At 39.3% G+C, this 22,836-nt stretch overlaps 1 protein-coding gene across 1 annotated transcript in view; it reads left to right on the top strand.

Moving 5' to 3' along the window:
- SRPRB (SRP receptor subunit beta) overlaps positions 1–21,554 on the top strand; it is a 35,525-nt gene extending 13,971 nt beyond the window's left edge. The window contains exons 5-7 of the mRNA XM_006051417.4: positions 2,990–3,126; positions 12,623–12,677; positions 20,370–21,554. Coding sequence (XP_006051479.3) covers positions 2,990–3,126; positions 12,623–12,677; positions 20,370–20,583 — 406 coding nt within the window. The 3' untranslated portion in view covers positions 20,584–21,554. The remainder of the gene's footprint in view (positions 1–2,989; positions 3,127–12,622; positions 12,678–20,369) is intronic.
- Positions 21,555–22,836: the final 1,282 nt, after the last annotated feature.

Genomic DNA, 22,836 nt, shown 5'->3' with positions numbered 1-22,836 from the left:
ACAGATTTCTCAAGAGGCAGGTTAGGTGGTCTGGTATTCCCATCTCTTTAAGAATTTTCCACAATTTGTTGTGGTCGACACAGTCAAAGGCTTTGCCATTAAGCCATTAAGCAACTTAATCTTTTCTATTAAGTTGTTATTTTGTTCTTTGCTTCTAAAAACCTATCTTTTAAAATTAGTAATTTTTTTTAGTACTATGTTTATTCTTTTCTTATGGTATCTAGTATTCTATTAAATAGTTTAAAATATTTTATTTACTACTTATTATTGTCTTTGTAGTTTAGATCCAGAACCCCTGTTCAAGGGGATGAGATTTTGTTGTTGATATTGTGGTTGCTGGGTTAGTTTTGTTGTTGTTTGTTGCTTTAGGTTATAAAAGCCTCTCTCCAGAAAGGATTCATATTTCCTTCTATTGGGGGCCATGGGGGTTCATTGATGCTGGCGCAGTCTTCCTGCCTCAGGATCTTACACTGTGAGAAAATGTAAATTCATACTGTGTTTCTGCGTGTGGCACAAGAGGCCTAGTGATTCAATTCTTGGATTATTTTCCCACACCACCCTCTGTTAGACTGCTTTTAAGTTCTAGGCTTTACACAGAGCATTCATGTGTTGGTCATTGCACATCTCCTAGGCATTCAAATGCTTGTCCCTAAGGTCTATTGTCTGCTCTTTTCCTGGGTTACTTTGCTTTAGCTCTGATGCCTCTTTATTTCTGGCAAATGAGGATTCTCATGTTGCTGCCTTAGGTTAGGCCCTGCCTGATCACTGTGCTTCTAGTTTGATTATCCTGTTAGTTTTATCTTTCATTTAGGCACCAATATTCTTTGTAAGAGGCGGTAAAGAATCCACCTGCCAATGTTGGGGAGACAGGTTCAATCCCTAGGTCGGGAAGATACCATGGGAAGGAAATGGCAACCCACTCAAGTATTCTTGTCAGGTAAATCCATGGACAGAAGAGCATGGGGGGCTACAATCCATGGGGTCACCAAAGAGCTGGACATGACTTAACAACTAAACAACAGCGTTCTTTGTAAGACAGAAAAACATAAACTCTGTAGGTCAGTGTGTCACATCCCTCTTCTCTCTGACCTGACTTTGCTTCATTTCCCCACCTATCTGCGTACTAGCTTACACTGAGTTCCCAGAGCATTTGTGCCTTGCACAAACTACTTTCTAGACAACCTGTGCCACAGTGATATTTTGTCTGGCTAAAATTCACTCAGCTATTACACTCTCCTTTAAGTCATCTTGATCTAGTTTTATGTAAATGATCTTCTTCTCTGTTTCCTAGCAGATACAATGTCCGTCCTAGTGTCTTACCACATGATTTTGTATATGACAATTTCCTGGACTTGGGAGGATGCATCATTTCCTATTGTCTTTTTAGATACAGTCATTGATTCATTTTTGTTATTCAGTCACTGAGTCAGGTCCAACTTTGCAACCCCATGGACTACAGCATGCCAGGCTCCTCTGTCGTTCACTGTCTCCTGGAGTTTGCTCATATTCATGTCCACTGAGTCATTGATGCTATCTAACCATCTCATCCTCTGCCATCCCTTCTCCTTTTGCCTTCAGTCTTTCCCAGCATCAGGGTCTTTTCCAGTAAGTCGTCTCTTTGCATCAGATAGCCAGAGTTTTGGAACTTTAGCTTTGGCATCCGTCCTTCTAAAGAATATTCAGATTTGATTTCCTTTAGGATTGACTGGTTTGATCTTGTAGTCCAAGGGACTCTCAAGAGTCTTCTCCAGCACCACAATTTGAAAGCATCGATTTTTCAGCACTCAGCATTCTTTATGGTCCAACTCTGTACATGACTATTGGAAAAACCATAGCTTTGATTACATGGACCTTTGTCAGTAAAATGATGTTTCTACTTTTTAATACACAGTCTAGGTTTCTCATAGCTTTTCTTCAAAGTAACAAGTACCTTTTAATTTCATGGCTGCTGTTACCATCTGCAGTGATTTTGGGACCCAAGAAAATAGAATCTGTCACTGCTTCCACTTTTTCCCCCTTCTGTTTGCCATGAAGTGATGGGACCAGATGCTGTGATCATTTTTTGAATGTTGAGTTTTAAGCCAGCTTTTTCATGCTCCTCTTTCACCCTTATCATGAGGCTCTTCAGTTCCTCTTCACTTTCTGCCATTAGAATAGTGTCATCTGTGTATCTGAGGTTGTTGATATTTTTCCTGGCAATCTTAATTCCAGCTTGTGTTCATTCAGTCAGTCATTTCTACATATAAATTAAACAAGCAGGGTGACAATATACAGCCTTGATGTACTGCTTTCCAGTTTTGAACCAATCCATTGTTCTATGTCCTGTTCTAACTGTTGCTTCTTGACCTACATACAGGTTTTACATGAGGCAGGTAAGGTGGTCTGGTATTCCCATCTCTTTCAGAATTTTCCACAGTTTGTTGTGATCCACACAGTCAAAGGCTTCAATGTAGTCAGTAAAGCAGAAGTAGATGTTTTTCTGGAATTCCCTTGCTTTCTCTATGATCCAGTGAATGTTGACAATTTGCTCTCTGGTTCCTTTACCTTTTCTAAACCCAGCTTGTACATCTGGAAATTCTCAGTTCATGTACTGCTGAAGCCTAGCTTGAAGGATTTTGAGCGTGTGAAATGAATGCAATTGTATGGTAGTTGGAACATTCTTTGGCATTGTCCTTCTTTGGGATTGAAATGAAAGCTGATCTTTTCTAGTTCTGTGGCCACTGTAGAGTTTTCCAAATTTGCTGACATATTGAATGTAGCACTTTAACAGGATCATCTTCTAGGATTTTAAATATCGATACGTGGTAGCACTGACTAGTCCTTTGTTAAATACTTATGTTTTATGATTACTTGTGCACACACTTGTATGTGAGCTTATTTTGTGTTATTCATTAGGATTGAATTGAACAAAATTAAGGATATCATTTTTTCAACATAGTGCTGCACTGTTGCATGCTCACATGCCAATTTTTCTCTTTTTCCCCTCTAGGGCTATTGTGTTTGTTGTGGATAGTGCAGCCTTCCAGCGAGAGGTGAAAGACGTGGCTGAGTTTCTGTATCAAGTCCTCCTTGACAGTATAGGTCTGAAGAACACACCGTCATTCTTAATCGCTTGTAATAAGCAAGGTACTGTCATGTTTTCTGGCAATAATAGTTGAGATTTTTTTCTGGGATTCCTACTATGAATTAATAGTTATTACTGAGGATGAAAGACAATTGCTAATAAACTATAAATTCAGGATTTTAAATCTTAAAATTTATTTATACTCTAACATTTTCTTTAGTCTCCTTTACCAGGCTATTCTAAAGAGTGACAAAAGAATAATTATTACCATTCATTTATACAGTGTTTTCTTTTTTTTAATCATAAATAATTTTAATTTATCAAGTTCATCAGATCAACAGTATGTCTTATCAGATACACAATCGAGGAAGGACAGGGTAGAGTCTCTCCTTTTAAATAAGTTTACCATGTAGCACATTTCGTCAAGGAGAGTTTGCAGAAGTCTTTTTCTTTAGCTTCATAAGAATGAAAAACTATTTAGTCTCAGCCAATAAAACTAGGCTTTAGTTTCATTACTTTTAAAACCAGATTAGAAGTGATGTCAGCATCATGAGGTATGAGACACCCTCTTTGCCTCTCCCCTTCATTCTACAACTTGTAAAACATTCATAACTCAACAAAGGTTCCTCTGCCTGGCACACTAGGACCGGAGAGATCCAGAAGTCTACTTCTGAAGGTGGATGGACGGGAATACATAAAGGAGATAGAACTCAGGGAACAGTGAAGCAAGTGCTGGCAGTCTTGGCTCTTGGCCACAGTGGCTGAGCCGGAAGCCCTAGAGATCCCTGTAGCAACAGGGAAGACAGCACACATGACTCCAGCCTCCTGGCTGCAGTGGCTCCTTTGACCACAGGGAACCTAGCAGCAGCAGGGATGGTGGGTCCTGTGACCATAATCCCCTGGGTCACAGCAGTGGTAGGTTGTAAACCTGACAACCCTAGATGTGGAGAAGGTGCCCATGACCCTGCCTCCTCCACCTTCGCCAACCCCTCCCTGTAGCAGCAGTGGCCGTCCAGGCCACCCGGGAGCACAAGCAGTGACCGTGATAGTACAATCAGGCAGAGGTAGTGGAGGGTGGAAAGTGTCAATTCTCAAATATAGCCAGAGGCAGCTCAAGTATGAAAAGTGAAAAACTTGTGTTATAGCAAGAAAAATAAAAGAAAAGCCTCTAATTTCCAACTTAGAGGTAATAAAAACAAAAACCCTTTACTTACATAAGAAAGGTATTTGCTAATTTAAATGCACTGGCAGAGGAATAACTTGTCGAGTACCATGTGAAACCACATACACAGTGTCACAAAAAGTTAACGAAAGTTCTTCAGAAACCAAACTTAAGTCATGGAAGATTGCACTCTTAACTGATAGAGAATTCAAAACAGGTGTTATGAAAAAACTCACCAAGCTACAAGAAAACTCAGGAAGGCAGTTCAGTGAGCTTAGAAATACAATTAATGAAAAGATGAAATACTTTGACAAAGATATTAAAAGTCTAAAAAAAAACCACACAGAAGTTCTGGAGCTGACTGTGTCGATAAATGAGATGAAGATGCATTAGTAAGCACTGGAAATTAGAGCAGACCTATGGAAGTGTGAATTAGTGAGCTTGAAGATAGATCTAGAATCTTACGTTAATTCTCCTACTTCATTATCCTTCATAAGAATAATGGTTATCCCAGAGAAAGAAGAGAGAATGGAGCAGAGAGCTTACTTAAAGAAATAATAAAATTTCACAAACCTGGGGAAGGAACTGTATATACAAGTCCATAAAGTTAATACAACACTTAATAACTCAATGGTAAAAGACCTTCTTGAGGGCACATTATGTTAAAATTGTCAAAATTCAATGATAAAGAATTTTAAAGGCATCCAGGGAAAAAAACAGTAACCTACAAAGGAACCCCTATTAGGCCATCAGATTTTTCAGCAGAAACTCTATAGGCAGGAGAGAATAGAATGACCTATGCAAAATATTAAAAGATAAAAACTGCTGAAAATCCTTGTAGCAAAGTTGCCCATCAGATATAAAGGAGAAATAAAGCTTGAGACAAAAGCTGAAGTAGTTCATTACCACTAGGCCTGTCTTACAAGAAATATTGGAAGGAGCTTTTCTACCTGAAATGAAGAGGCAAAAGTAAATAAAACTTAAGAGTAAGATGATAGGTAGGTAGATTCAGAAAATTGCAACTTTACATCAGAAGAGGCTGCTAAACAATTATTGCATAAAGATTAACGGAGAAAAAGCAGTAAAAATACCCACAGCTACTGGAATTTGGTAATGAACTCACAGTATAAAAAGAGATAATTTGAGATGACAAAATATAAAAGGGGAAGAGAAAAAGAACTCATAAATGGCAAATGAATATAAGATGCTATCAACAGAAAAAGGACTAAGTTATCTATGAGATGTTTTATACAAATCTAAAGGTAACCACGAAATATAAGTCTGCTGCTGCTGCTGCTGCTAAGTCGCTTCAGTCGTGTCTGATTCTGTGCGACCCCAGAGATGGCAGCCCACCAGGCTCCCCCGTCCCTGGGATTCTCCAGGCAAGAACACTGGAGTGGGTTGCCATTGCCTTCTCCAATGCATGAAAGTGAAAAGTGAAAGTGAGGTTGCCCAGTCGTGTCCAACTGTTCATGACCCCAGGGACTGCAGCCTAAGGGGCTCCTCTGTCCATGGGATTTTCCAGGCAAGAGTATAATAGAGGAGGAAGCTAAGAAAAACATGATAGTAAACCATCAACTAAGATATCAGGCAGGAACAATGGAGATAAAGAACAACCAGAAAACTAAAGATAAAATGGCAGTACTAAGTCCTCATTTACCGGTGAAAAAGTGAAAGTGTTAGGTCACTCATTCGTGTCCTAACTTGTTGTGACCCCATGGACTGTAGCCTGCCAGACTCAGTCTATGGAACTCTCCAGGCAAGAGTACTGGAGTGGATTGCCATTTCCTCCTCCAGGGTATCTTCCTGACCCAGAGATTGAACTTGGGTTTCCTCCATTGCAGGTGAACTCTTTACCTACTGAGCCACCAGGGGAGCCCCATTCATCAGTAATCATACTAAATATAAGTGGATTGAATTTACCAATCAAAAGATACAGGCTGGATGTATTGAGAAACAAGATCCAACTACATCCTGCCTCCCAGGCTCTCTGCTCTGAAGAAGAAACATAGGCTCAAAGTGAATGGATGGGAAATGATACTCCAAGAAATAGCAGGCAAAACAAAGCAGGTGTAGCCATCTCACATCAGATCAAATTGACTTCAAGTCAAACAAGACAACAGGATGAACTTATATAATGATGAAGGGGACAGTCCATCAAGATGTACTTTTTATTAATATTTAAGCATGTAAGCAGAAGCACCAGAGTATAAAAGGAATTATTAACAGATATAAATGAAGAAGTCAACAGCAATAACAGTAGGGAGCTTTACTACACACTGACATCAATAAATGGATCATCTAGACAAAAAATTAACAAAGTACCATTGGCCTTTAAGTGAAACGTTAGAGCAGAACACTAAACATTCCTTCCCAAAGCAGCAGAATATACATTGTTCTCAAGTGCATGTGGAACATTCTCAAGAATAGACAATATGTTGGGATACAAAACAAGCTCCAATAAATTTAAGAGTGAAATCACATCAAGCATCTTTTTGAACCACAAAGATATGAGACTAGAAATCAACTACAAAAAGAAAGCTGATAAAATCACAAATATGTGAAAAATAATGGTTATGCATTGTTGAACTTTGCTGTTTGATATTGGAATACATTCTTTATATGTGGTTATCTTATACATCATTTTGATGTGCATTTCTCACTTTATTATTATTTTTTACTAATGACATTACTTGCTGTTTATATTTAGTTTAAACTAGGGAAGTGAGTGTTAGACAAAAAGCATATTTGAGCTGTTTTCTTATTTGAGTTCAACATGGGTTGTAAAGCAGCATAGATATCTTGCAACATCGACAACACATTTGGCCCATGAACTGCTAGCAAACGTACAGTGCTGTGGTGGTTCAAGAAGTTTTGCAAAGGAGACGAGAGCCTTGAAGATGAGAAATGCAATGGTCAGCCATTGGAAATTGACAGCAACTAGTAGAGAAGATCATTGAAGGTGATCCTCTTATAACTACACAGGGAGTTACAGAAGAACTCATTGTCGACCATTCTACAGTTATTTGGTGTCTGACGCAAATTGGAAAGGTGAAAAAGCTTGATAAGTGGATGCCCCATGAGCCAACTGAAAATCAAAAAAATCATCATTTTGAAGTGTCATCTTTTATTCTACGCAACAACAAACCATTTCTCAATCAGATTGTGATGTGCGATAAAAAGTGGATTTTACATGACAACCAGTGATGACCAAATCAGTGGTTGGACTGAGAAGAAACTCCAAAACACTTCCCAAAGCAAACTTGTACCAAAAAAATTCATGGTCACTGTTTGGTGATCCACTACAGCCTGGTGAAAGCATTGAATCTGAGAAGTATGCTGAGCAAATCGATGTGAAGCACTGGACACTGCAACGCCTGCAGCCAGTATATGGGTCAACACAGTGGGCCCAGTTCTTCACAACACCCGACCACACGTTGCCCAACACTTCAGAAGTTGAACGAATTGGGCTACAAAGTTTTGCCTCATCCGCCATGTTCACCTGACCTCTTGCCAACTGACTACCACTTCTTTGAGCATCTTGAGAACTTTTTGCAGGGGAAATGCTTCCACAACCAGCAGGAGTCAGAAAATGCTTTCCAAGAGTTTGTTGAATCTCAAAGCACAGATTTTTATGCTACAGGAATAAACAAGCATTTCTTGTTGGCAAAAATGCATTGACTATAATGGTTCCTATTTTGATTAATAAAGATGTGTTTGAACCTAGTTATAGAATGGAAAGACTAGACATCTCTTCAAAAAAATTAGAGATACCAAGGGAACATTTCATGCAAAGATGGGCTCGATAAAGGACAGAAATGGTATGGACCTAACAGAAGCAGAAGATATTCAGAAGAGATGGCAAGAATACACAGAAGAACTCTACAAAAAAGATCTTCATGACCCAGATAATCACGATGGTGTGATCACTGACTTAGAGCCAGACATCCTGGAATGTGAAGTCAAGTGGGCCTTAGAAAGCATCACTATAAACAAAGCTAGTGGAGGTGATGGAATTCCAGTTGAGCTATTTCAAATCCTAAAAGATGATGCTGTGAAAGTGCTGTACTCAGTATGCCAGTAAATTTGGAAAACTCAGCAGTGGCCACAGGACTGGAAAAGGTCAGTTTTCATACCAATCCCAAAGAAAGGCAATGCCAAAGAATGCTCAAACTAGCACACAATTGCACTCATCTCACACGTTAGTAAAGTAATGCTCAAAATTCTCCAAGCCAGGCTTCAGCAGTACGTGAACCATGAACTTCCTGATGTTCAAGCTGGTTTTAGAAAAGGCAGAGGAACCAGAGATCAAATTGCCAACATCCGCTGAATCATGGAAAAAGCAAGAGAGTTCCAGAAAAACATCTATTTCTGCTTTATTGACTATGCCAAAGCCTTTGACTGTGTGGATCACAATAAACTGGAAAATTCTGAAAGAGATGGGAATACCAGACCACCTGACCTGCCTCTTGAGAAATCTGTATGCAGGTTAGGAAGCAACAGTTAGAACTGGACATGGAACAACAGACTGGTTCCAAAGAGGAAAAGGTGTACGTCAAGGCTGTATATTGTCACCCTGCTTATTTAACTTATATGCAGAGTACATCATGAGAAACGCTGGACTGGAAGAAGCACAAGCTGGAATCAAGATTGCCGGGAGAAATATCAATAACCTCAGATATGCAGATGACACCACCCTTATGGCAGAAAGTGAAGAGGAACTCAAAAGCCTCTTGATGAAAGTGAAAGTGGAGGGTGAAAAAGTTGGCTTAAAGCTCAACATTCAGAAAACGAAGATCATGGCATCCGGTCCCATCACTTCATGGGAAATAGATGGGGAAACAGTGGAAACAGTGTCAGACTTTATTTTTTGGGGCTCCAAAATCACTGCAGATGGTGACTGCAGCCATGAAATTAAAAGATGCTTACTCCTTGGAAGGAAAGTTATGACCAACCTAGATGGCATATTCAAAAACAGAGACATTACTTTGCCAACAAAGGTTGTCTAGTGAAGGTTATGGTTTTTCCAGTGGTCATGTATGGATGTGAGAGTTGGACTGTGAAGAAGGCTGAGCACCGAAGAATTGATGCTTTTGAACTGTGGTGTTGAAGAAGACTCTTGAGAGTCCCTTGGACTGCAAGGAGATCCAACCAGTCCATTCTGAAGGAGATCATCCCTGGGATTTCTTTGGAAGGAATGATGCTGAAGCTGAAACTCCAGTACTTTGGCCACCTCATGCAAAGAGTTGACTCATTGGAAAAGACTCTGGTGCTGGGAGGGATTGGGGGCAAGAGGAGAAGGGGACGACAGAGGATGAGATGGCTGGATGGCATCACTGACTGGATGGATGTGAGTCTGAGTGAACTCCGGGAGTTGGTGATGGACAGGGAGGCCTGGCGCGCTGCAATTCATGGGGTCACAAAGAGTCGACACGACTGAGCGACTGAACTGAACTGATAGTGATTTAAAGTTCACTGTCTCATACCTGAAGACTCCACCAAAAGCCTGTTAGAAATAATAAATGAGTATGGTAAAGTTGCACGATGCAAAATCAGAATGCAAGATCTGTTGTGTTTCTGTACACCAACAAAAAACAAGCAGAAAGAGAAATTAAGAAAACCCTATCATTTAAAATTGCAGCAAAAAGAATAAAAAAATACCCAAGAATAAATTTAATCAAGGATGGGAATTTCCTGCCAGTGATTAGGCCTCTGTGCTTTCACTGCTTGAGGGCGCTGGTTCAATCCCTGGCTGGGGAGCTAGGATTCCGCAACATGCTATAAAACTTGGTTTAAAGAAATGGAAAGATAAAGGATGTTTCATGCTTATGGACGGTAAGAGTTAACATGGTTAAAAATGTCCATTTTTTCTATAGCAGTCTATAAATTCATTGTAAAAATCCCTATCAAAATCCTTGATGACATTTTTCACATAAATAGAACAAAAGTTCCTTACATTTATATAGAACCATAAAAAACTATGAATAGCCAAAGCAATTCTGAGAAAAAAGAACAAAGCTGGAAGAAGTGTCACATACCCTGATTTCATATACTGCAAAGCTATAGTAATCAAAACAACATGGTATTTGACAGAAAAAAAGGTTAATGGAACAGAATTGAGAACCCAGAAATAAACCCACACATATAGGGACAATTAATTTACAACATAGGAGCAAAGAACATACAATGGAGAAAGGACAGTCTCTTCAGTAAATACTGGTGGAAAAACTTGTACCGCCACATGTGAAAGAATGAAACTAAACCAGTTCCTTACACTGTACACAAAAATTAACTCAAAATGGATTAAAGACTTGAACAGAAGATCTGAAAGCATAAAACTCTTAGAAGAAAACAGGAAATTCAGACTGTGACATTGGGTTTAGCAATTTGTTTTTGGGTGTATCTCCTCAGTCAAGGCAAACAAAAGCAAAAATAAACAAGTGGTACTATATCAAACTAAAAAGCTCTGCACAGCAAAGGAAACCATTAACAAAATGAAAGAGACAATGTACTGAATGGGAGAAGATAGCCAAGTATATCTGATAAGGGAGAGCCCATATAGCTCAACAACAACAAAAATGAACAGCCCGATTTAAAAATGGGCAGAGATCAGAATAGATGTTTTTCCAAAAAAGATAAACATATGGTCAGCAGGCACATATGAAAATGTTCATCACTAGTGAAGATGAGTATCATTAATTATTAGGGAAATGCAAATCAAAGCAACAGTTAGACATTACTTCACCCGTTAGAGTCATTGTTGTCTAAAAGAAATGCGGTAGTGAGGATATGGAGAAAAGGGAACCCTTGTGCGGTGTTGATGGGATGTAAATTGGTGTAGCCACTGTAAAAAACAGCGGATATTCCTCAAAAAGTTAAGAATAGAACTACCATGTGATCCAGTCAGTCTGCTTCTGGGTATTTATCCAAAGATAATAAAAACACTTGAAAATACAGATGGAAACTAAACTTTTGGTAGTAAGCACAAAAGTGTATACAAAAATTGAATCATAATGTTTCATATGAAACATATAATGTTGTAAACCAGTGTGACCTCAATAATAAGATAAACTTCTTTGCTAAAAAAAAGTTAAAATGAGATAGACTAGCTGATCTCTATTGGCGTTTTTCATACCTATTCTCATTCTATGAAGAGCCCAGTGCATTTCTTAAAGAGGAGCTAGTAATAACCCTACCAGTGACTAATCAGGAACAGTGTTAAGGTCATTAACTGACTTCTTTGTTTCTTTTATTCAATATAAAAAGAGGAAGTAATATTTATTTGGCTTTTGCTGGTGCCACACCAGTGCCTTTTATTACCAGAGTGCACTTGATGCTGTAACATAGCATTTTAGTATCAGCTGGAAATGTTAGTTTAGTTACTTATTACAGGTCGAGTATTTCTGTTGGAGTGAAAGCTTTTGTTAAAATCACAAAGCAGGTAGCTATTCTTTTTGTCAGCACTGGCTGGACTTATATGTGTTGATTTAAAATGTCTGTAGGATGTAGAAAACTTTTATGAAAGACTAGTCAATTTTAGGGTCACCAGCTTAATATATTTATAAGCATTATTATAATATAAATATTTGTGCTTACTTTGATAAAGGGAGGGAAGGATAAGTTGGGAGTTTGGGATTGATATCTATACTGACTACTATGGACTTCCGTGGTGACTCAGACGGTAAAGAATTAACCTGCAATGTGGAGACATGGGTTCAATCATTGGGTTGGGTTCTATCCCTGGGTAAGGTCATGGCAACCCACTCCAGTATTCTTGCCTGGAGAATCCTCATGGACAGGGGAGCCTGTTGGGCTCCAGTCCATGGGGTCACAAAGAGTCAGACATGACTGAGCAACTAAACACAAGCACACTACTATATTTAAAATAAATAACCAACAAGGATCTATTGTCAGGCACAGGGAACTGCTTAGTATTCTGTAATAACCTAAATGGGAAAATAATTCAAGAATAGATATATGTATATGTGTAAACGAAACACTTTGTTGCACACCTGAAACTTAACACATTACAAATCAACTATGAGAGTGAAAGTCGCTCAGTGGTGTCCCAACTCTTTGCGACCCCAGGGACTATAGCCCTCCAGGCTTCTGTCTATGGGGTTTCCCAGGCAAGAATACTGGAATAGGTTGCCATTTCCTTCTCCAGGGGATCTCACTGACCCAGGGATCGAACCTGGGTCTCCTGCATTGCAGGCGAATTCTTTATCACCTGAGCCACCAGGGAAGCCCATAAATCAACTATAATCCAATATAAAACAATTTTTTTTTAAAAATGGTGGGGCAAAGAAACCTAAATTTAAATGGGGATTTTCCATATGTGCAGGAAGTCTTGGGAAAAGACCCTGTTTTAAACAATGTCTTTTGTTTCTTTACAGACATTACAATGGCAAAATCAGCAAAGTTAATTCAGCAGCAGCTTGAAAAAGAAATGTAAGTAAAAATAAGTCCTGCTGGTTAATTGTATATCTTATCACTTTGGAAATATGCATATATTGCTTAAGGTCTTTGGTTTTGTGTGATTACCACGATTAAGCTGAAGATTAGTGTGAAATATATTTGTTTAAAAATTGACAACAGAATTAATGGAATTATAAAAAGTATTAATGGGATGTTTATAGATATTTAACATTTTCATGGAAAGAAAATCTTAGGTTTATTGAAACTGGAAGCTCAATTTGTTTTCCCACTAGTTCTAGCTATAGCTTATAGTAGATATGAAAGGTTTCAAAAACAAAAACTTTGAAAGCCATGGAAATTTTTGTTGACAGAATAAGAAAGGAACACTTCAGAAACATACAAAAATCTGTGATACTATTTTGTAACATTTTTTTGTTTGTTTTCAAGATGTGTGACAGTATCATTTGGCTTGTGTTTGACAGGTTTTTGATTCCACACATAAGTGTAATCATATGATATTTGTCTTATTCTGTTTATGTTATTTCACTTAGCATAATGTCCTCTAGGTGCATCCACATTGTCACAAATGGCAGAAATTTCTTTTGTAGGGCCCAGTAATACTTTTGTATACATGTTCCACATTTTCTTTGTTTGTCCTTCAGTGGACATTTAGGGTGCTCCATACATTGGTAGTAATGGGGCAGTGAACGTAGGCGTGCATGTATGTATATCTCTCTGAGATTCTGATTTCAATTCCTTTAGATAAATGTCCAGAAGTGGAATTGCTAGATCATGTGGTAGTAGTTCTGTTTGTGATTTTTTGAGAAATCTCGGTGCTTTTTTTATTACAGCAGTACCGATTTACACCCACCAACACTGTACCAGGGTTACCTTTTCTGCATATCTTTGCCAACATTTGTCTTTTTTTTTTTTTTCCCTTAATGTTAGTAATTCTGTCTCATTATGGTTTTGATCTGCATTTCCCTGATGGTTAGTGATGGTTAGCATTTTTTCATGTAGTTGTTGACTGTTTGTATGTCCTCTATGTCTATTCAGATCCTTTGCCCATTAAAAAAAATTTTCATTTATTTAGTTACTTTTGGCTGGGCTGAGTCTTCGTTGTTGGATGTGGGCTTTCTGTAGCTGTGACGAGTTGGGGCTACTCTTTGTTGAGGTATGCAGCTTCTCACTGCAGTGGCTTCTCTTGTTGTGGAGCTTGGGCTTCAGGACTCAAGGGCTCCGTAGTTGCTGCATGTGGGCTCAGTAATTGTGGCGTGTGGGCCTAGTGTTCTGTGGCATGTGGAATCCTCCTGGACCAGGGGTCAAACTGATGGCTCCTGCATTGCAAGGCAGACTCCCAACCACTGGACCATCAGGGAAGACCTTTTGCCCATTTTTTAAATTGAATTATTTGATTGTTTTTTTACTGGATTGTATGAATTCCTTATATATTTTGAATATTAACCCTTATAAGATACATGTTTGCAAATATTTCCCTCATTCCATAGGTTATCTTTTCATTTTGTAGATAGTTTCTTTGGCTCCGCAGGAGCTTTTTAGTTTGATGTAATCACACTTGTTTATTTTGCTATTGTTTGCTTTTAGTCTCATATCTTAAAATAACTGCCACAGTGTCAGTGTTTTCTTTTTGGATTTTTATGATTTCAGATCTTATATTAAAGCCTTTAATCCATTTTGAGTTGACTTAGTATATAGTATAACATGAGGGTTCAGTTGCATTGTTTTGCGTGTGGATATCCAATTTTCCCAGAGCTGTTTATTGAAGAGACTGTCCTTTTCCCATTATATACTCTTGTCATCTCTGTTGAAGATTAGTTGACTGTGTATGTGTGGGTATGTCTTGGGCTGTCTGTTCCATTGTTCTGTATGTCTTTTTAAAGTACCATATGGTTTTGATTACTATAGGTTTGCAATATAATTTGAAATCTGGGAGTGTGATGCCTCCAGATTTATTGTTTTTACTTGGTTACTTTGAGCATTATAGTTCTTTTGTGGTCCCATATGAATTCTAGCATTGTTTCTTCTATTTCTGTGGAAAATTCCATTGAAATATTGATTGAGATTCCATTGAATCTATCAGTTCAGTTCCTTAGGTGTGTCCAACTCTTTGCGACCCCATGTACTGCAGCACTCCAGGCTTCCCTGTCCATCACCACCTCCCGGAGCTTATTGAATCTGTAGATGGACATTTTAACAATGTAAATGAAGAAGGGATATCTTTCCATCTATTTGTGTCTTCAGTTTCTTTCGTCACTGTTTTACAGTTTACAGTGTACAGCTCTTTGACCTGCTTTGTGTTATGCCTAAGTATTTTATTGTTTTTGATGCTATTATAAATGGACTTGTTTTCTTAATTTCTTTTTCTGATACTTCATTAGTAGTGCATTAAAACAGAACTGGTTTTGGATGTTGATTTTTGTATCCTGCGATTTTACTGAGTTTATTAGTTCTGTTTTTTGGTGGAATCTTTAGGGTTTTCTATATTTAAGATCATGTCAGCTGAAGTCAGAGATAATTTTGCTTCTTCCTTTTTGATTTTGATGCCTCTTATTTCTTTTTTGCCTAACTGCTCTGTCTAGGACTTCCAGTACTGTGTTGGATAGAAGTGGCAAGAGTAGGCATCCTTATTTTGTTCCTAGTTTTAGAGGAAAAGCTTTTAGCTTCTGACCACTGAGATTGATGTTATCTGTGAACTTGTCATATATGGCATTTTTATTTTGAGGTATATACGTTCTATAACTGTTGAGTTTTTATCATGAAAGGATGTCGAATTTTGTCACATGCTTTTTCTGCATCTATTGAGATAATCATAAGATTTTTATCCTTCAGACTCTTAATGTGGTGTATCTCATTATTTACAAATGTTGAGCCATCTTTGCATTTTGGGCAAATTCCAGTTGATTATGATGCATGATCCTTTTAATATACTGTTGAATTTGGTTTGCTAATATTTTGTTGAGGATTTTTGCACCTATGTTCACAGGGATCAGTTCAGTTCAGTCACTTAGTTGTGTCCGACTCTTTGCAACCCCATGAATTGCAACACACCAGGCCTCCCTGTCCATCACCAACTCCCGGAGTTTACCCAAACTTATGTCCATCGAGTCCATGATGCCATCCAGCCATCTCATCCTCTGTCATCCCCTTCTCCTCCTGCCCCCAGTCCCTCCCAGCATCAGGGTCTTTTCCAATGAGTCAACTCTTTGCATGAGGTTGCCAAAGTATTGGAGTTTCACCTTCAGCATCAATCCTTCCAATGAACACCCAGGACTGATCTCCTTTAGGATGGACTGGTTGGATCTCCTTGCAGTCCAAGGGACTCTAAAGCGTCTTCTTCAACACCACAGATCAAAAGCATCAATTCTTTGGCGCTCAGCTTTCTTCACAGTCCAACTCTCACATCCATACATGACCACTGGAAAAACCATAGCCTTGACCAAACAGACCTTTGTTGGCAAAGTAATGTATCTGCTTTTCAATATGCTATCTAGGTTGGTCATAACTTTCCGTCCAAGGAGTAAGCGTCTTTTAATTTCATGGCTGCAGTAACCATCTGCAGTGATTTTGGAGCCCAAAAAAATAAAGTCTGACACTGTTTCCACTGTTTCCCATCTATTTCCCATGAAGTGATGGGACCAGATGCCATGATCTTTGTTTTCTGAATGTTGAGCTTTAAGCCAAGTTTTCCACTCTCCTCTTTCACTTTCATCAAGAGGCTTTTGAGTTCTTCTTCACTTTCTGCCATAAGGGTGGTGTCATCTGCATATCTGAGGTTACTGATATTTCTCCCGGCAATCTTGATTCCAGCTTGTGCTTCTTCCAGTCCAGCGTTTCTCATGATGTACTCTGCATATAAGTTAAATAAGCAGGGTGACAATATACAGCCTTGATGTACTTTGGAACCAGTCTGTTGTTCCATGTCCAGTTCTAACTGTTGCTTCCTGACCTGCATACAGGTTTCTCAAGAGGCAGGTCAGGTGGTCTGGTATTCCCATCTCTTTCAGAATTTTCCACAGTTTATTGGAAAAATCCACACAGTCAAAGGCTTTGGCATAGTCAATAAAGCAGAAATGGATGTTTTTCTGGAACTCTCTTGCTTTTTCGATGATCCAGTGGATGTTGGCAATTTGATCTCTGGTTCCTCTGCCTTTTCTAAAACCAGCTTGAACATCTGGAAGTTCACAGTTCACGTATTGCTAAAGCCTGGCTTGGAGTGTGTACAAAAATTCTAAACATTGTGTATCCATTAATAAGTTCTTGTAGTCATAGCTACTTCACCTTGAAGATTCCCTCTCTTTAGCATTTGTTATGAGGTAGGACTAGTGGTGATGAACTCCTACAGCTTTTGTTTCGGAAAGCTTTTATCCATCTTTCATAGCTGAAGGACATGTTTTCTGGGTATAGTACTATTGGATGGCTGTTTTTTTTCCCCCCCAGCATTTTGAAAATATCATCCCACTCTCTACTGACCTGCAAGGTTTCTGCTGTAAGATCCACTTTTAGTCTTGTGGAGTTTCCCTTGTTTGCGACCGTTGACTTTTCTCGTAATGCTTTGAACAGTTTCTGTCTTTGGCTTTTGTCCGTTTGATTATAATATGTTTCATTAAAGCTCTCTTTATGTTTAATCTATTTGGGTTTTAGCAGCTTAGTGGATCTGGATGTTCATTTCCCTCCCCATATTTGGGGATATGGTGTCATCTTTTTTTTTAATAAGTTTTCTGATTCTTTGTCTTTATCTGCTCTTTCTGAGAGCCCCATAATGCATACATTGGTTCCTTTTATGATGTCCCACAAGACTTTCTTCTGTCTTTTTTTTTTTTTACAGTTTCTTTTTGGTTTTATTACAGAGTAATTTCAAATTACCTGTGTTCAAGCTCTCTGATTTTTTTTGTCCTGCTTGGTTGAGTCTGCTGTTGAAGCTCTCTGAGTTTTTCACATCTAGTCATTGTGTTCTTCAGCTCCAGAATTTTTGTTTTTCATGATTTCTGTATCTTCGTTGGCTTTCTGATTTTTTTGTTTATTCTTTCCCTCATCTTGTCGAGTTGTCTATGTTCTTTTATAGCTCACAGGACTTTCAGATGATTATTTTGAATGATATGTCAGGCAGTTTGTAGATCTCCATTTCTTTAGGGCCAGTTTTTGGTGCTTTATCATGTTCCTTTAGTGGTGTCATGTCTCCCTGATCACTTATGAGCCTTATGTCCTTACTTTGGTGCTGCACATCTGAAAAAATAATCACTGCTTCTAGTCTTTATAGACTAGCTTTGTCAGAGAAAGTACTTCTCTAGTCAGTCCAGCCAGAGATCTGGATGGGCTTGCTACTGGGTTTCTTGGGCAGGTTGGGCTTGTGGGTAGGTGGGCCTGCTGCCTGGGTCCATGGAAGCTAGCCTGGAAACTGAACCTGTCTTGGCTGGACAGGTGCCTGTGTCTGCTGGGGCTGGCCTGTTGGGTGCTGGGTTCCATGACACAGGGGTGCTCGTTTCACTCTCCCTCTCCTGTGTAAATCATAGGTGTCCACGCTACACTGTGCAGGCTGGCAGGAGCAGTAACATGGCGATTTGAAACTGTCCCTTCTGCCCTCTTCAGTGCGTCTTTTCTCACTTCTGTGTTACAGCCATGTGCTGTAATCTCTGACCCCGATTCCTTAGCTCTCATGAAAGTATTCTTCTGTGTGGATGGTGATTTAAATTGATGTTTCTGTGAGAGGACTTGTTCTGAAAACGCCCATTCTGCCGTCTTGCTGGTGTTACTCTGTGGTTTCTGTCCCTTCCGAAACTGCATGTTCATCATCTGTTCTCCTATCTTGATGTTCAGTCTTTTGAGACTGCTAAAGCTAAAAAAATTGGAGTTAGATGATTTGTTTTTCTAAAATTTCTGTTGCAATTGTTGAGCATTATCTTTGGAGAAAAGTAATAATATTTGTATATCCATTTTTTGAAAATTGTATATAGCATTTTAACTTTTTTATTTTGTATTGGGATATAGCCAACTAACAAGGTTGTGATAGTTTGAGGTGAATAGTACAGGAACTCAGCCATACATATACATAATATCCATTCTCCCTCAAACTCTCTTCCCATCCAGGTTGGCACATAACATTGAGCAGGGTTCCATGTGCTATATAATAGGTCCTTGTTGGTTATCCATTTTAAATACAGCAATATGTATGTCCATCCCAAACTCCCTAACTATCCCTTACCCTCCACCCTTTCCCCCAGCAACCATAAGATTGTTCTCTGTGATTCTCTTTCTGTTTTGTAAGTAAGTTCATGTGTATCCATTTTTTTTAAAACAGTATAGTTCAAGTCTTCCCATGTTTAAAACATGTTTTCCTTGATTCATTTGCTTTTCATTCTAAAGAGCCATAGAAAAACAATACAGAAAGAAATGTTGTATTATAAAGGCAGTGAAATAAAATGTTAAAAAGTTATAAAGGTTAATATCAGTTAAATTAGGAGTCTAGTTTAATCCTGTGTTTGTGAGAATTACGCCTTATCAGCTTTGAAGCATTTCATAGTTTTCTGAATGAAAAGAGCTGAATATAATGTTTGGGTTTTTTTTCTTTTGAGTTTCTTGTAAAATATTTTACATATAAAAGAGCATACATGACACATGTATTGAGTTTAAAGAATCAGTGAGATGAAGACCCATGGACCTAACATCTTGCTTAGAGGGCCCTTTAAGGTGCTCCTCCTCAAATGCTTTTCCTCGTGTTAATTGTTTTTAAGATACTTTTCCCATATGTGTGTCTTTCTGAACAAGGTACTTAGTTTTTTGTATGGATTCTGCACTAGTTTTTATGAAATCTTACAGTACTAAGTCATCCTTTATTTTGTTAGCACATGTTCCTCTGCTTCTGGGGAGATAGACCCAGTGAGCCTTGCTTTTGCACTTCTTATTAAGGCCTGCAGGTGGCAGTTAAATGACTTAAATTGGGAAGGTATTAGTAGCTAAAGAAATTGGACTGAATATGAGAACCTGCAGTTTGTAGATTTCTAAGCTCTGTATCCAGAGAGACTCAAGATAAAAATAAATATCTACCTACCCACACTTCACTTTCAGAAACTTAAGGTTTTGAAACCAGCAGGTAATGTAAAAATATATCTTAAAAAGGCATCATGCAGGAAATCCTAGTAGAAGGGGGCACTGTGCTGAAAGAAGGTTGGTGTGACCTTGGTTCATTACTGACCCCCTGTCATCTGGCCATGTGGGCTTCCCTGGTGGCTCACTCGGTAAAGAATTTGCCTGCCATGCAGGAGACAGCCTGCAATGCAGAAGACCCGGTTTCAATCCCTGGGTCAGGAAGATCCCCAGGAGAAGGAAATAGCAATACACTCTAGTAGACTTGCCTGGGAATCCCATGGACAGAGGAGCCTGTTGGGCTATAGTCCACAGGGTCACAGAGAGTCAGACATGACTTAGCAACTAAACCACCACCATCTGGCCATGTTAGGTTGGACTGCTATCCTGTCTGTCTGAGAGAGTGACCTATAACTTGTAAAGCAAAGGATTATTTAACAATCCTAATGGCATAATTGACAGTTTTGTGATTCAGTATTTAAGTGAGTGTTGAAATATTTAATTAATATGATTTTCTAAATTAATGTGATTTAATTAATTAATGTGATTTTCTAAAGGGCTTTAATTGTTATATAAGAATTAAGGTCTTTTTGCTTCCTGATTCATTTTCCTTTTGTCTCACAGCAATACTTTACGGGTTACCCGTTCTGCTGCCCCGAGCACACTGGACAGTTCCAGCACTGCCCCTGCTCAGCTGGGGAAGAAAGGCAAAGAATTTGAATTCTCACAGTTGCCCCTCAAAGTAGAGTTCCTGGAGTGCAGTGCCAAGGGTGGAAGAGGGGATGCTGGCTCTGCGGACATCCAGGACTTGGAGAAGTGGCTGGCTAAAATCTCCTGAGGACTAGATCCAAACACAAGATGTGAATGTGTGTATGTGTGAATGACAGTTTTGGAAAAGGATTTGGTAGTCTGGAGGGAATATTTCAAATATAGTTAGGAACTTTTCCTTATTCTGGAAACACATTATTGTTGAAACCAGTGTGGAATTTTTTTTTATTTTTTAAGTTCAGTTCTCCCATATTGCTTTCAAGCTAGTTATTTGATTTGCTTTGTGTCTTCCCTTTTTAAAGTGTATGTAAGATCCCTTTAGTATATGCTTGATGTAAGGTCTAACAAGTGGACCTCACACAGAGAGGATACTATCATGAGAATATGATGTCATCTAAAGTGTTTTCTTATCCTCTGCTTCTGTGCTTTGGCCCCCTTATCCTGGAAACAAAGATGTCTTGTGTGGATCTGGGTGATTTCCAGTTGCCCTTCATGGGCAATACATGAATCTTCAGATTTGTTGGTACAGTTACAACATGGTCTCCGGACATGTAAAGAGAGGTTGCAAACAGCAAGGCCGTGCTGACAGTAGTCTGTTCTTCATCAGCTCAGTGACTTGTCCACACTCTAGCCTTGTAACACTTAAGTTTCAGAAACATTATGAATTCTTGGAGTCATTCCTAGACAATGGAACTGTAAGTGCTAAATCCCCAAATGCTACTAAAATGTACACTAGAAATGACCATTCTAGTGGTTTCCCTTAACTAGGGAACATATGGAGATTTAGAAGCTGTTCTCTTTTTCTGATGCATGAGTGCTCCTGGGCTATATCTTTATGTGCCGTTTGATGAGCTCCTATTTTGTACTCATAGCATGAATGCTGTGGAACAAATACAAGATGAAAAAAGTTGTCTGTAGATTTTTAAAGTGCACATTCACTGATGGGTTTTTTTTAAAAGCAATTTCAAAGTGATATTCTTTGCTATCTTTTTAAATGTATGGCTTTATAAATGGCTTTTTATAAATGATTAGTATATAGGCTTCCCTGGTGGCTCAGTCCATAAAGAATCCACCTGCAATGCAGGAGACCCGCCTGAGTACAGGAGACTCTGTGCACTGAGTGCAGGAGAAATGATTAATATATTTCTTGGTAAATAAAACAACCTGTGTATGGGGCTTCCCTGGTGGCTCAGTGGTGAAGAATCCGCCTGCCAGTGCAAGAGACACAGATTCGATTCCCTGATGCAGGAAGATACCACATGCTGCAGAGCAACTATCGAGCCTGTGCTCTAGAGCCCAGGAGCCACAACTGCTGAAGCCTACACACCCTAGAGCCCGTGCTCCACAAGAGAAACCACCACAGTGAGAAGCCCACACACTGCAGCTAGAGAGTAGCCTGCTTGCCACAACTAGAGAGAAGCCTGTGCAGCAACAAAACCCATCATAGCTCCCTGCCCCCCAAAATAAAAACTGTCTAGCGCAAAGCATTTACATAGAATGGTAGAGTGAATACAGGTAGGCGCACGTGTTAGAATTCAGGCCTGTCTCCACATTTCTGGGGCCTTATGATGGTAACGTACATAGAAACTTCAATCCCTACTTCAAACACTCAGAGATAAGCCAACTAAAGATTAAAAAGGAGACAAAGGTGGCTGTGGATAGGTGAAACGCTAATCCCAGCACAGTGAGGGAAGAGCCATAAAAGAGGAGGTGCAGGATGCTCCAGGAGTATGCAGTGGGACCCTCGTAACGTTGCCTTGAGGGTTCGGGAGAGGCAACGGAGAATGGCATGGAGCCAGTGGCATCCCAGTGAGTGTGGTCCCCACATACATGTGCTGTGGCCCAGGCCTCTGCCTGCTGTCTTCATTCCTGTGTGTCACTCTGGCTCTGCCTCAGAGCCCCTGCCCCTTCCCCGCTCCCACACCCTGCATCACACAGCTTGCTGCTGGAGTATGAAGTAAACCCAAGCTGACACAGAGATGCCATTAGAGTCCAGCCCTGGCGGGTTCTTATTGGGAAGTGTCACTGCTGATACGTCTTACTGTCTTTTGGACTTTTTCTTGCCTTTTCCTTATTAGCCAAGTAGTTTTAGGAAGTAGGTAAGAAGAATGAACCAGAAACTCAACAGGTATGTGATAAATGTGACATGTTCACATAATCAAAGGCAGTGCTCACCTAAATAAACATCAGTGGCTGATGCTTCCAGTAAGGGGCATGCGTGTGCTGTCAGCTGTTCTGTTGTTTTTTCCAGAGGTGAGAAATTGTTTCACTTCATTAGAGGAAGAAATACCTGAAACAAGTGACTGAAGAAGGGGAGCAAGGT

The sequence above is a fragment of the Bubalus bubalis genome, chromosome 1 (assembly GCF_019923935.1).
Source record: "Bubalus bubalis isolate 160015118507 breed Murrah chromosome 1, NDDB_SH_1, whole genome shotgun sequence".
Taxonomy (NCBI): domain Eukaryota; kingdom Metazoa; phylum Chordata; class Mammalia; order Artiodactyla; family Bovidae; genus Bubalus; species Bubalus bubalis.
Note: the sequence above shows the minus strand (reverse complement) of the source record. Positions and strands in the feature narration are given on the sequence as shown.